Source organism: Oncorhynchus mykiss, chromosome 27, assembly GCF_057628025.1.
Source record: "Oncorhynchus mykiss isolate SJ-2025 chromosome 27, ASM5762802v1, whole genome shotgun sequence".
Taxonomy (NCBI): Eukaryota; Metazoa; Chordata; class Actinopteri; order Salmoniformes; family Salmonidae; genus Oncorhynchus; species Oncorhynchus mykiss.
This window is the reverse complement of record NC_143048.1, coordinates 2179095-2195236: the sequence shown is the minus strand read 5'-3', so window position 1 is coordinate 2195236 and position 16142 is coordinate 2179095. Positions and strand designations below refer to the sequence as shown.

General features: G+C 39.0%; 1 protein-coding gene across 2 annotated transcripts in view; it reads left to right on the top strand.

The window, feature by feature from the left end:
* ostn (osteocrin) overlaps window positions 1-16142 on the top strand; it is a 40676-nt gene that overhangs the window by 23259 nt on the left and 1275 nt on the right. The window contains exons 2-4 of one of the 2 annotated variants that reach the window (XM_021587202.3): window positions 9878-9982; window positions 13458-13550; window positions 14849-15069. In XM_021587202.3, the coding sequence (XP_021442877.1) occupies window positions 9878-9982; window positions 13458-13550; window positions 14849-15069 (419 nt within the window). The remainder of the gene's footprint in view (window positions 1-9877; window positions 9983-13457; window positions 13551-14848; window positions 15070-16142) is intronic. The other variant, XM_021587203.3, reaches the window with a different exon arrangement.

Here is a 16142-nt window from a genome sequence, read left to right as displayed (position 1 = left end):
TGATACTTTAAACAACATTTCATTTTCAATTAGTCGGAAATTAGAAGTTTTAATCTGTATAAAGGCAAAACAGTCCATTTTTTAACAAAGGACAAGCCTTTCTTAATAATCTACTTGAGAACTATTTAGGGATTAATTATAATTTATGTATAAGTGAAGCTTTAGTGAGTGGTTTAAAGCTTTAATATTTAATTATTTTAGCCCCCCAAACTCATATGCATTTTATAAATAGGCATGTTTAATTTTGTCTGGCTTAGCATTCCAAATAAAATTCAATATTTTTTGCTCATATGATTTAAAAAAGTGAGTCATCTGGAGTATGCAGTGCCATTAGTAGCTAAGTAAACTGTGATCTTTCCATAAATAGACAAGTATTTACCTCTCCATGGTTGCAGAATATTATCTGTTTTTGCTAACTTTCTATTGAAATTGATTGTGGTAAGTTCATTTATATTATTTGAGATGTGAATACCAAGTATGTCTATTTCACCATCCGCCCATTTTATTGCTAAACTTCAAGGTAATGTTTTTATTAACAATCCAATACGCAATATGGTACACTTGTCATAATTAGGTTTTAGTCCAGAGAGGCTAGAAAAGTGATCAAGATCTTCAATGAGACTGTGCAGGGATCCAGATTGCGGACTTAAGAAAAACTAGAGTCAACGGCATACTTTTGTTTTTGTTTTTATGCCCTGGATTTCTAACCCCGTGATGTTCTTGTTGGATCAAATTTGAATAGCGAGCATTTCAATGGCCATAACAAATACATTTGGAGACAATGGACAGTCTTGTTATACTCCTCTTAAAGGCTCTATACTTTCTGAGAAGTAACCATTATTTACTATTTTACATCTCGGGTTGCTGTACATAACTTTAACCCATTGTATAAGAGAGTCACTGAAATTAAAGTTATCCAGGAATAATTAATAATTAATATATACATTCTAGTCGTACTTTATCAAACAACTTTTCCAAATCTGCTATGAAGATCAGGCTTGGTATCTTTGATGTTTCATAATGTTCAATTGTTTCAAATAATTGTCGTATATTATCTCTAATATATCGTCCATGTAAAAAACCTGTCTGATCTGGATGAAGAGTATATGGAAAAACCTTTTTCATTCTATTTGCTATGCACTTTGCCAGGATTTTCGCATCACAACATTGAAGCGTAAAAGGCCTCCAATATTTTAAATGGACTGGATCTTTATACCTACCACCTGGGTCCTGTTTTAGCAGTAATGAAATCAGACCTTCTTGTTGAGTACTTAAAACATGCTAATAATCAATCTTTGAGTACATAAAAAAAGGTCTGATATACCTCTACTGGCATACCTTCAGCACTGGTGTTTTTCCAGACTGAACATATTTTATTGCCTCAAACTTCCTCTTCTGTAAGTTGGCCTTCACCCAGGTCTTTCTGTAAATTTGTCAATTTTACATTAATATTATTATTATATTTTTTTTTAGGAAAGAAATTCACACAGTTAACATCATTCAGTGGAAATGGAGGAGACTGAAAAGAAAACATGCTAAAAATATTTTACTTCCTCTTTCAAAATATAGTTTGGTGAATCATTGATGACTCCATCATTTGTAACGAGTTTCTGTTAATTACTTTTGGTAGCTTTTCTATGTTGAAGATTCAAGAAAAATGTTGTGCCTTTTCACCATTTTCCAACACCATTTTCCATCCAATTCGCTTTATTTTTTTAATACATTACACTTCATCGTTCTTGCATAAGTACCTCCATTTCTTTTTGTTTTTCATCTAACCTATTTTGTACCTCTATAGTACCATCTACAGTTGAAGTCGGAAGTTTACATACATCTTAGCCAACTACATTTAAACTCAGTTTTTAACAATTCCTGACATTTCATCCTAGTAAAAACTCTCTGTTTTAGGTCAGTTAGGATCACCACTTTATTTTAAGAATGTGAAATGTCAGAATAATAGTAGAGAGAATGATTTATTTCAGCTTTTATTTATTTCATCACATTCCCAGTGGGTCAGAAGTTTATACACTCAGTATTTGGAAGCGTTGCCTTTAAATTGTTTAACTTGTGTCAAACGTTTCGGGTAGCTTTTTCAGTTCTGCCCACACATTTTCTAAGGGATTGAGGTCAGGGATTTGTGATGGCCACTCCAATACTTTGACTTTGTTGTCCTTAAGCCATTTTGCCACAACTTTGGAAGTGTGCTTGGGATCATTGTCAATTTGGAAGACCCATTTGCAACCAAGCTTTAACTTCCTGACTGATGTCTTGAGATGTTGCTTCAACATATCCACATATCACATATTTTGTGAAGGGCACTAGACCCTCCTGCAGCAAAGAACCCCCACAACATGATGCTGCTTCATGGTTGGGATGGTGTTATTTGACTTGCAAGCATCCCCCTTTTTCCTCCAAACATAACGATGGTCATTATGACCAAACAGTTCTATTTTTGTTTCATCAGACCAGAGGACATTTCTTCAAAAAGTACAATCTTTGTCCTCATGTGCAGTTGCAAACCGTAGCCTCGCTTTTTTTAATGGCAGTTTTGGAGCAGTGGCTTCTTCCTTGCTGAGTGGCCTTTCAGGTTATGTCGATATAGGACTCCATTTACTGTGGCTAAAGATACTTTTGTACCTGTTTCCTCCAGCATCTTCACAGAGTTCTTTGCTGTTGTTCTGTAATTGATTCGCACTTTTCGCACCAAAGTACGTTCATCTCTAGGAGACAGAATGTGTCTCCTTCCTGAGCGGTATGATGGCTGCGTGGTCCCATGGTGTTTATACTTGCGTACTATTGTTTGTACAGATGAACGTGGTATCTTGAGGCGTTTGGAAACTGCTCCCAAGGATGAACCAGACTTGTGGAGGTCTCCAATTATTTTCTGAGGTATTGGCTTATTTCTTTAGATTTTCCCATGATGTCAAGCAAAGAGGCACTGAGTTTGAAGGTAGGCCTTGAAATACATTCACAGGTACACCTCCAATTGACTCAAATTATGTAAATTAGGCTATTAGAAGCTTCTAAAGCCATGACATCATTTTCCTGAATTAATACTTTTTAAAAACTTTTGATGCCAGCAAGAATGAGACTAGGAAGTAATCAAGACGGCTAGCTTGATTAAGCCTTCTCCATGTATATCTCACTAGGGCATGGTTTTTCAGCCTAAATATATCCACTAGTTCTAATGTATCCATGATCTTCGTGATCTCCTTAAGTGCTTGAGGGTGATAGTTTGTAGTGTGATTTGCTTTACGATCCATTGAGGTGCTTAAAACCGTATTATAATCTGAGTTTAATAGATTATTATACATATTTTGGAAGAAGTGTGGATTATCATTATTTGGCCCATATACTGTAGATTAATTAGCCAGATCAGTTTTTGGTCCAATAGAATATTTAAAAGAATCCATCTTCCTTGAGGATCTGTTTGCTCAGTTTGCACAATCAGATAAAATGCATATGAATTAGTATAATCACCCCTTTTGAGATTGTTTTGCCCATGACAAAAATATAATTCTCCCTCCAGTCCTTTTTTCCACCAAACCTCATCTATATTTGTAAAATGAGTTTCCTGTAAACATTAGATATTATATTATTTTGCTTTTAGCTAGGTAAAAATGTATCTTATTTTTTAATGATCTACTAAGCCATTACAATTGTAACTGGCTATACCTATTTCCCCACTTAGCGTAAGTGGACTATTTGCTGGTATGTGGTGTGTAATGAGGAGCAACCAGAAGCTGCAATTGACATATTTATGAAATTGCTTATTCCAGTTACTAATAAGCACGCACCCATTAAGAAAATGACTGTAAAAACTGTTAAATCCCCTTGGATTGATGAGGAATTTTAAAAAATGATGGTTGAGAGGGATGAGGCAAAAGGTATGGCAAATAAGTCTGGCAACCCAAATGATTGGCAAATGTACTGCAAATTATGAAATCCTGTTACGAAACTAAATAAAAATAAACTATACTATGAAACAAAAATAAATTATATAAAGATTGATAATAAAAAGCTTTGGAGCGCCTTAAATTACATTTTGGTAAAAAAGGCTGCATGGCTCCATCATTCATTGAATCAGATGGCTCATTCATCACAAAACCCATTGATATTGCCAACTACTTGAATTACTTTTTCATTGGCAAGATAAACAAACTTAGGTATGACATGCCAGCAACAAACGCTGACACTACAGATCCCAGGTATATCTGACCAAATTATGAAAGACAATAATTGTACTTTTGAATTCCGTGAAGTAGGTGTGGAGGTAAACAAATATTGTTGTCTATCAACAATTACAAGTCACAGGAGTCTGACAATCTGGATGGAAAATTACTGAGGATAATAGTGGACAATATTGCAACTCCTATTTGCCACATTAACCATACTAGAAAGTGTGTGCCCTCAAGCCTGGAAGAAGGCTAAAGTCATTCCGCTACCCAAGAATAGTAAAAACCCCTTTACTGGCTTAAATAGCCAACCAATCAGCCTGTTACAACCCTCAGTAAACTTTGTTTGACCAGATACAATGCTATTTCACAGTAAACAAATTGACAACAGACTTTCAGCACAATTATAGGGAAGGACACTCAATAAACACAGCACTTACACAAATTACTGATGGTTGGCTGAGAGAAATTGATGATAAAATGTTTGTGGGGGCTGTCTTGTTAGACTTTAGTGCAGCTTTTGACATGATCAATCATAGTCTGCTGCTGGAAAAACACATGTGTTATGGCTTTACACCCCCTGCTATAATGTGCATAAAGAGTTACTTGTCTAACAGAACAGAGGTGTTCTTTAATGGAAGACTCTCAAACATAATCCAGGAACAATCAGGAATTCCCCAGGGTAGCTGTTTAGGACCTTTACTTTTTTCCAATCTTTAGTAATGACATGCCACTGGCTTTGAGTAAAGCCAGTGTGTTGTTGTATGCGGATGACTCAACACTATACACATCAGCTACTACAGCAACTGAAATGACTGCAACATTTAACAAAGAGCTGCAGTTAGTTTTGGAACGGGTAGCAAGGAATAAGTTAGTCCTAAATATTTGAAAACTAAAAGCATTGTATTTGGGACAAATCATTCACTAAACCCTAAATTTCAACTACATCTCATAATTAATTATGTGGAAATTTAGCAAGTTGAGGTGACAAAACTGCTTGGAGTTACCCTGGACTGACATGGTCAAAACATATTAATACAACAGTAGCTAAAATGGGGAGAAGACTTTCCATATTAAAGCGCTGCTCTGCCTTCTTAACAACACTATCAACAAGGCAGGTCCTACAGGCCCTAGTTTTGTCACACATGGACAACTGCTCTGTCATGTGGTCAGATGCCACAAAGAGGGACTTTTGGCACAGAACAGGGCAGCATGGCTCACCCTTAAAAGTACACGGGGAGCTAACATTAATGATATTCATGTCAATCTCTCATGGCTCAAAGTGGAGGAGAGATTGACTTCATCACTACTTGTTTTAGTAAGAAGTGTTGACAAGCTGAATGTACCTAGATGTATGTTTAAACTACTAGCAAACAGCTCGGACACCCATGCATACCCCACAAGACATGCCACCAGAGTTCTCTTCACAATCCAGACTATCAGAGGAACACAGTACAACATACAGTTGGTTGGAGTCATTAAAACTCGCTTTTCAACCACTCCAAAAATGTCTTGTTAACAAACTATAGTTTTGGCAAGTCGGTTAGGACATCTACTTTGTGCATGACACAAGTCATTTTTCCAACAATTGTTTACAGACAGATTATTTCACTTATAATTCACCTTATCACAATTCCAGTGGGTCAAAAGTTTACATACACTAAGTTGACTGTGCCTTTAAACAGCTTGAAAAATTCCAGAAAATAATGTAATGGCTTTAGATGCTTCTGATGGACTAATTGACATAATTTGAGTCATTTGGAGGTGTACCTGTGGATGTATTTCAAGGCCTACCTTCAAACTCAGGGCCTCTTTGCTTGACATCATGGGAAAAGCAATTTCCAAACACTTGGAGGTACCACGTTCATCTGTACAAACAATCGTACACAAGTATAAACACCATGGGACCACGCAGCCGTCATACTGCTCTGGAAGGAGACGCGTTCTGTCTCGTAGAGATGAACGTACTCTGGGTTGAAAAATGCAAATCAATCCCAGAACAACAGCAAAGGACTTTGTGAAGATGCTGGAGTAAACGGGTACAAAATTATCTATATCTACAGTAAAACGAGTCCTATATCGACATAACCTGAAAGGCTGCTCAGCAAGAAAGAAGCTATTTTTCCAAAACCTCCATTGAAAATACAGACTATGGTTTGCAAATGGGGACAAAGATGGTACTTTTTGGAGAAATGTCCACTGGTCTGATGAAACAAAAATATAACTGTTTGGCCATAATGACCATTGTTATGTTTGGAGGAAGCACAGGGGTGGCAGCATCATGTTGTGGGGGTGCTCTGCTGCAGGAGGGGCTGGTGCACGTTACAAAATAGATGGCATCATGAGGGAGGAAAATTATGTGCATATATTGAAGCAACATCTCAAGACATCAGTCAGGAAGTTAAAGCTTGGTCGCAAATGGGTCTTCCAAATGGACAATGACCCCAAGCATACTTCCAAAGTTGTAGCAAAATGGCTTAAGGACAACAAAGTTAAGGTATTGGAGTGGCCATCACAATGCCCTGACCTCAATCCTATAGAAAATGTGTGAGCAGAACTTAAAAAGCCTGTGCGAGCAAGGAGGCCTACAAACCTGACTCAGTTACACCAGCTCTGTCAGAATGAATGGGCCAAAATTCACACAACTTATTGTGGGAAGCTTGTGGAAGGCTTCTCAAAACGTTTGACCCAAGTTAAACATTTTAAAGGCAATGCTACCAAATACTAATTGAGTGTATGTAAACTTCGGAGCCACTGGGAATGTTATGAAAGAAATAAAAGCTGAAATAAATCATTCTCACTTCTATTATTCTGACATTTCACATTCTTAAAATAAAGTGATGATCCTAATTTACCTAAAACAGGGAATTTTTACTACGATTAAATGTCAGGATTTGTGAAAAACAGAGTTTAAATGTATTTGGCTAAGGTGAATGTAAACTTCAGACTTCAGCTGTAGAGCCATGACTACGTGGAACTCTATTCCACATCAGGTGACTAATGCAAGTAGTAGAATCATATTTTTAAAACAGGTAAAAATACACATTATGGAACAGCGGGTACTGTTATGAGACACAGACAGGCACCGACACGTGCATGCAAAGACACGCTAACATGGATTTTGGGTTGTAGATATGTAGTGGCAGACTACAGAAACCTAAAGAAACACACTTAATATGTTGTGAAATCGAATGTGAATATATTGTAATGTTTAAATAAATATTTGATATCTTCCTTAATTTTGATGGACCCCAGGACTAGCAACTGCTAGCCTGGCAGCAGCTAATGGGGATCCATATTAAATACAAATACACTTTGTATTGTAGATATGTAGTGGTGTAATAATGTTATGGGGAACTCAAAGTATTCAGACCTCCTCACATTTCCCACATTTTGTTACGTTACAGCCTTATTCTAAAATGTATTAAATATATTTTTCCCCTCATTAATCTACACACAATTCCCCATAATGACAAAAGAAAAACAGGTTTTTGGAATTGGGGAAATGTATTTATATTTATACACACACACACACACACACATATATATATATATATATATATATATATATATATATATAAAGTTTCCGGACCCTTTGCTATGAGACTCGAAATTGAGATCAGGTGCATCCTGTTTCCATTGATCATCCTTGAGATGTTTCTACAACTTGACTGGAGTCCACCTGTGGTAAATTCAATTGATTTGACATGACTTGGAAATGCACACACCTGTCTATATAAGGTCCCACAGATGACAGAGCACGTCAGAGCAAAAACCATGCCATGAGGTCGAAGGAATTGACCGTAGAGCTCCGAGACAGGATTGTGTCGAGGCACAGATCTGGGAAAAGGTAACAATAATGTTCTGTAGCACTGAAAGTCCCCGAGAACATAGTGGCCTCCATGATTCTTAAATGGAAGAAGTTTGGAACCACCAAGACTCTCCCTAGAGCTGGCTGCCCAGCCACAATGAGCAATCGGTGGAGTTAGGCATTGGTCAGGGAGGTGACCAAGAACCCGATGGTCACTCTGACAGAGCTCCCAAGATTGAACTCTTTGGCCTGAATGTCAAGCGTCACGTCTGGAGGAAACCTGGCACCATCCCTGCGGTGAAGCATGTTGGTGGCAGCAATATGCTGTGGGGATGTTTTTCCGACATCTCTAGAGAGACCTGGAAATAGCTATGCAGCAACGCTCCTCATCCAACCTGACAGAGCTTGAGAGGGTCTGCAGAGAAGAATGGGAGAAACTCCCCAAATACAGTACAGGTCTGCCAAGCTTGTAGCATCATACATGATATGATGTACTATTTTACATTCTGTTTTATATGAAATGTAAGTGCCTTAATGTGTTTGGACCCCAGGAATAGTAGCTGCTGCCTTGGCAATAGCTAATGGGGATCCCTAATAAAAACACATACACTCCCACCAGCTCAGAGCGGCATCCAGATACTGGAGTAGAAGAGACAGAGAAAGTAGGTGGGCATGCATTCACCAGTAGCATGTGTTAGTTCGCTACTTGTTTGCTAAGAGTAGCCACTTCGCCCCTGTAGTCCTCTGCAGGCAAACATTTGCTGCATTGAATGTCAAGACGGTCCACATCGTCCCAGAATAGAGCAAAATAAACACAGCTCCTGCAGCGTTGAAAACATTAGTTAGTGACCTGCAGTTTAAACTACAGGCTAGCTAGGCTAGCTTGCCTAGCTGGGCTTACATGTCTCTCTTCTTGACATTAATTTTCTTAAAGTTTGCTTTTAGCTACAGTGAGTTCACAAATACAGCCCACAAATCACCTCCCGAAACAAGCATAGCCAGTGAAATGGCAAATACACAAGCAACACACAGCCGAGTCACACACCAGTGCATCAAACAGAGAGAAAGCGGAGGACAACATTTTGTCTGTGCCTTGCGGGTTAATCTGTAGAAATGCAGGAATTTACCAAGAAAATCTCGCTTTGGGCCCCCAAAAGGCTAGGAATGGCTCTGAACGCAAGTACAGGTAATTGGACATGGCCAATTAGTGTTCTAGTGAGAGTTTGAAGTATGAAATGATAACAGATAAGCGACTATTAAAACAACTTAAGTATCAGGCTCTGGTCAGTTCTATCTGAAGTCAGTCCATTCACAAAGTAAACTGAAATTCCAATTCTAATTAAAAATGATCTTCATATTTACAATAGGAATTTCATTTCTTGAATTGACTTAATTAAGATAACATTTACACCAGACCCTGGTACGTATGTACAACTATTCTGAAGTTCACAACAGGAGCACAAATGCATTGTCGTGGCATTATCATGGTTCTGGTGTTATTACACATAGTAATCAGAAGGGGGCACAATAAACCAAACAGGCCGATGATGGAACCACCTCCATGTAAGTCCCAGGAGACACCACCCCTGTGTTATCCAATAGCTTAAGATATCAGTGATACAGGATAGGTGAGACACAGACAGACAGTAGGCATGTGTATATGGAACTAAGTCACCCATAGGGAACTAGGGGAGAACAGGGATTATTTGTACATACCCTGTTACAGAGGTCCCTTGTTTCTTGTGTCCCCACTCTCCCCTATAGTCCCAACAAGATGTGCTTCTTTCCACAGTAGAGTCAGCTGAGGGACTAGCCCGGTCACTGATCCAGGCTAGGGTTAGGGGAGACTGGGGTTGGCTGTTACATCCTGTGGTCATGTGTTTGTGTAAAGGGAAGGGATGAGGTGTGTCCGGGTCCACATCCACCCCATTCTCACATTCAGGGCGGCGAGCCATGCCGAGCTCCCAGTATTTTCACAGATGGAGGCTGCGTAAAGGTAAATACCAAGCTCTATATCGCAGTAACCCTAAACGGCCAGTGTTTCTGCGTCTGACATCTTGGAGAGGGGTACACACAGACAGTACACACACGCACGTATGCACACACACACACACACACACACACACACACACAGAAACACTACTGACTTCGTAATTGGTGTGTGAATGTGTTAGTATTTTTTATCGCTTTGGTACTATTTTCACAAGTATGTGGGACATTTTTTTTTAAATTAGTACAAAACTCCAAACTGGTAACACCTGTAATGTAGTTAGTCTAATATTCAAAACCTTTCATTGTGCATTCATTTTGTTTGCTGACATATTTCACCACACAACAATTGATCCAAAATATAAGTTAACAATGAAATGTAATAACTACATTGGTTTAATGACCAAAATACAATTGTTATTTAACAAGCACTGTAAGATTTTTCAAAATTGCCCTTTGAATGTGATATGATACAGTACTATAAATTACAGTGCACAATTGCACTACCCATTAAAATTGACTGAACATTAAATGTCCACAATTTCTATCCCTTGATCAAACGTGGGATCATTGAAAACATATTTCCAATGTAATCAAATTAAAGAAATGAACTAAACTATTTTTAGCAGGCACTAGTTGGCATCAAGTCTGTCTTGAGCATCCCCATAGGTTCTCATCGAAATCGCAGTAAATGTCCTCATTGTTTATGCACCTGGATTGAAATCATTGCATGCCTCATCCATGGCCTGAAGGAGGGTGGTAAAGCTAATTTTCCACCTATATTGTAATCGTGTATTGCAGGGATCATCAACTATGGATGGTTGGGGGGGGAACATAATTGCAAATCATTTGTGGACTTCAAATTGATCGCAAGAAGCACAAACAGAAATAACATTTGACGAAAACATAATGATTTCAAACTGTGCTTACATTTATATATAATCACGTCACTCTATTATGTGTGAGAACAGATTTCCAAAATTAAAATCACTTGAAGCTGATTTCAAATCAAAGCAAATGAAATGTATTTTTAAAGCCCTTCTTACATCAGCTGATATCTCAAAGTGCTGTACAGAAACCCAGCCTAAAACCCCAACCAGTAAGCAATGCAGGTGTGGAAGCACGTTGGCTAGGAAAAACTCCCTAGAAAGGCCAGAACCTAGGAAGAAACCTAGAGAGGAACCCCCCCCATCACAAAATTTCCTGGTGTTTTTTACAGTGCTGAATATCCAACAAAAAAATATATACTTTTTTTGTACTTGGGAGGCCAAATAAAACCCCATTTGGCCTGTTGGCCGCCACTTCTGGAACACTGGTGTATATTACAGTATTGTATTGTACTTATGTATTGTAGTGGTCCTGTATGTGATTCAGTTCATAAGATTTTGGATACATGTTTACTGTACAGGGTATGCATTACTTGCTTGTTTTGGGCTTTCTGAATTATTTGCGTATTGGTATTGCATTGTACGTATTGGTATTGCATTTCGCTGCACCTGCTGTAACATCTGCTAATCCGTTTCATGTGACCAATAAACATTGATTTTATTTGTTAGAGTACATTGGATCTTGTCAATATCAGATTTAAAAAAATCTAAATAGTCATCATCATTGTAATACTGTACATTTGTGTATACAGTACCAGTCAAAAGTTTGGACACACCTACTCATTCAAGGGTTTTTCTTTATTTTACTAGTTTCATCAAAACTATGAAATAAAACACGTGGCATCATGTACTGACCAGAAAAGTGTTAAACAAATCAAAATATATGTTATATTTGAGTTTCTTCAAAGTAGCCACCCTTTGCCTTAATGACAGATTTGCACACTCTTGGCAAGAAACACGGGCAAAAGACATTACACCGGTAGAAATCTGTCCTTTGGTCTGATTCAAGCAGTCTCCTCTGAACAGTTGATGTTGAGATGTGTCTGTTATTTTAACTGTGAAGCTTTTATTTGGGCTGCAATTTCTGAGTCCATATTTTAGATTTTTGGTTCGATCTGCTGTGTCTTTGTGAGACGCAGAGTAGGTGAACGAATGATCTCTCCATGTGTGATTGTGGCAGAGTTTTCACGTATACTCCCTCGCCAGCGCTCTAAGTCTCCAGGCTGCTCGTTATGGCGCACACCTGTCACCATCGTTAAGCGCACCACCGTGTCAGACTCACCTGGACTCCATCACCTCCCTGATTATCTTCCCTATGTATGTCACTCCCTTTGGTTCCTTCCCCAGGTGTTATTGTTTCTGTTTCAGTTTCATGCCTGTACGTTGTTCGTGGTTCTTGTTTTGTATCATATTTCGTTCATTTACTAAATTATTCACTCCCTGAACTTGCTTCCTGACTCGTCACAGGGGTCTATGATTTATTTAGGATTCAAGGCACGCTTAACCAGCATGGCCACCACAGCATTCTGCAGCGATACGCCATCCCATCTGGTTTGCACTTAGTGGGACTATCATTTATTTTTCAACAGGACAATGACCTAACACACCTCCAGGCTGTGTAAGGACTATTTGACCGAGAAGGAGAGTGATGGAGTGCTGCATAAGATGACTTGGCCTCCACAATCACATGACTTCAACCCATTTCAGATTGTTTGGGATGAGCTGGACTGCAGAGTGAAGGAAAAGCAACCAACAAATGCTCAGCATACTGTATGTGGGAACTCCTTCAAGATTGTTAGAAAAGCATTCCAGGTGAAGCTGGTTGAGAGAATGCCAAGAGTGTGCAAAGCTGTCATCGAGGCTATTTGAGGAATCTAAAATCTAAAATATATTTTCATTGATGATAGATGATCCCATATGTGTTATTTTATTGTTTTGATGTCTTCACTTTTATTCTACAATGTATAAAATAGTAAAAATAAAGAAAAACCCTTGAATGAGTAGGTGTGTCCAAGCTCTTGATTGGTACTGTATATCGTACTTTTCAGGTTTCTACTTTAAAGACTTACATTTTCAATATGTAGTTCTCAAAATCTGTAGTAGACAAATTAGTTTACATGTCAAATCTATAGGTTTACCAAACGATTCAGTGATCATCAATTAAGAGCAGTCAGATTAATACTGCAATGTGTTTTAACAAAAAAATGACTTTATATGAAGATGTATTGCAATGTGAAACATGTATTTCTAAATGGAACACTGATTAAGTTTGGTGAAAAAGTGACTGACTTTTTGTTTGTTTTGAAATGAGTTTTTAAGCAACTTCGTTTTTGATGATTGGTTTTGAGATTTGTACTAAGATTTGTAAAAATGTACCACATACCTTTGAAAATTGCACCAAAGCGATTAAAAAAAACAAAGTGAGAACTATGTATGGTTTATACTACTTAAATTTGGACAAAGTGTATATTGTATGTGACAACTATTATTGTTACTCGTGAATATGTTACAACGTTATAGCTTTGATTTCATGTTCTGTACACTGTAAAGTACAGATGTGTATGTCTGATCCTGATCTGTGTGTGTGTGTTTCAGATGCTGGGGTGTGTGCTTCTCTCGTGTCTCCTGACGGTGACTCTGTTCCACTGCAGCGTAGACAGCCTTCGCCTCACCCAGGAGAGCCCAGAGGTGAGATCAGGATAGTGTGTGTGTGTGTGTGTGTGTGTGGGTGTGTGTGTGTGTGTGTGTGTGTGTGTGTGTGGGTGTGGGTTCACCTGGTCACGTATGAGTTCCATGTATCAGTAACTACTGTATGACTGGTGCCAAGTGACCTGACCAGGAAGAACCACTGACCCTGAACATAATAATATAATATATTATATATAATATATATAGTATTATATAAATCTCCTAACACCTGTGTGGTCCAGACTTGTGTTCAAATAGTATCAAGCTGTGCTTCATTGAGCTTGCTTGGGGGCAATGAAACGTATGGAATAGTCCCAAAAGTGCAAACTAAATTAATCTGGCATGCAAGCTTAAGCTAACAATCAAGGTATTTGAAAGAAGGCAAATCCTATTGGAACCCAATTGTGGTGTACTCCTCGTTCCCACCCCAGGATAGTAAACTGGCTGAGGGGAGGAGCGTCCCCCTTCCCCTTAGTCCTTGATCTTCATTGTTTGCAGATCTGTAAGGTGGAAGTAATATGGTGGAAGCTCCATCATTACACTGCTTATAACTATCTAGACCCTTCCGATCTACAAACACTGAAGGGTGAAGGGTTAGGGCCAAGGGGAAGGTGCAAAGAGCAACCTGGATCCAGCTGAGTAAGTGCTGTTAGTAAGTGAGTCAGTGATTGAGGACACGCATGCACGCAGAGTGAGGGAGGTCCAGGCAGAGGAGTTGGGGAAGGTACTGTATCTGCACGGCCACGGACGGTGGTGGCTGTGTTATTCTGTCTCTCATCGGAATGGTCAGAACATTTTCTCTCCCCCAATCTGATTATGTGGAACGAAATGGCGAGATGACAGTCTGTCATCGCTTTTGTGGCGCTGCCTGGGCTGAGCTATAAATACCACACAGCGCTGTTCCCAGGAGAGGCAGAAACAACAGCCACGTCAGAGAGGGACAAGGGAGGGACGGGGGACGTTCTGTCTGTCTGTCTGTCTGTCTGCACTAGTTAGCAACTTTCTTCAAACTGCACTCAGAGACACAAAAATGTTATCCATAAGTTAATCTGACTTTGGGGAAGTAAATAAAGGGCCTCATTGCCAAAATCTTTAAGTATCACTTTAAGTATACCACAAAGCAACAACATTTTGTGTGACAGCTAACGCTAATGAGCGCATTATCTTGATTAACCATCCATTTTGACCTTGTGGTAAAGGTTATTTCAGACCTCAATATGTTATCCCATTCTTTACTTCCAACCTAGTGTTATTAGTTCTTATTGACTTTCTGTGTTTTCCTATTGCTGTTGTTGTAGTACCTGGACCCGGTGGTTCTGGAGGAGTCAGGCCTGCAGGCCCGGTCCAGTGAGCAAAAGGCAGCAGGGGCTTTGACGGCCAAGTTACTACTACTTGACCACCTGGACCGCCTGGAGAACGATGTCATCGAGACCAAGATGAAGAGGAGCTTCCCAGGGTCCAACACTCCACTGGACCGCCTCTCCATCAGCACCATGGACCCTAAGGGCTCCAAGCAGAGGTAGGTACTAACCACTTAGAGAGAGAGACTACTTTTGATGCTATTTATTAAGACATCAGTAAAGCACTTCCGTACTCCAACCTGACGCACATACATGAATAGACCTACACACGTATAGTTAAAGGGGCAGTTTCCCGGGACACAGAATATAACTTTATTTGTAACATGAGCCGAATACAACAAGTGTGGACCTTAACGTGAAATGCTTACTTACAAGCCCTTAACCAACAGTGCAGTTCAAGAAGAGTTAAGAAAATATTTACCAAATAAACCACAGTAAAAAATAATTTAAGTAACACAATAACGAGGCTATATACAGGGGGTACCGATACCAAGTCAGTGTGTGGGGGTACAGGTTAGTTGTGGTAATTTGTACATGTAGGTAGGGGTGAAGTTATGCACAGATGATAAACAGCGAGTAGCAGTAGTGTACAAAACAAATGGAGACGGGGGGGTGTCAATGTAAATAGTCCCACTCTTCTCTCTCTTACTTATTACTTAAGATATGAAATATATAATATTGTTATCTTTCTATCATAGCCCAAACACTGGCCATTTCGATTGGACGAGCATCAAAACACTGGCCGCTTTAATTGGTTGTAGCTTACACACAGGCAGATTTGATTGGTTGAAGATCAAAACAGGCTTTTGATTGGCAAGTGCATTGTGGAATAAAGGCTTTGCTGTTTCTTCCAAGCGAATGAACTGTGTGAGATTTAGTGCCAAGTCATGATGAATTATCAGAGCTTCACCGTCAAATCAGTCATGCATTTAAAATAAGGTTTGAAATTATTTGTATGGACTTGGTGCCTTAGTCATAGTTGTACCGATGATAAATGTTGAGACCTGTGAAAGGTTTACCTCCTGGACATTTACAAATAAAACATTTGTTGAAAATGCATATATTGTATTAGTGAGTTCCACTTTATTTGACATTTCACTGTGACATGAACATGACGGTGTTATAAGACCACCATGTCAGATGACGGCCGTTGTCGTAACAGAGGAAACAGGTTGCATTATGACCACTGATATAACACCCCTGGACAGAATGGACAGCAACCTTCCTATTT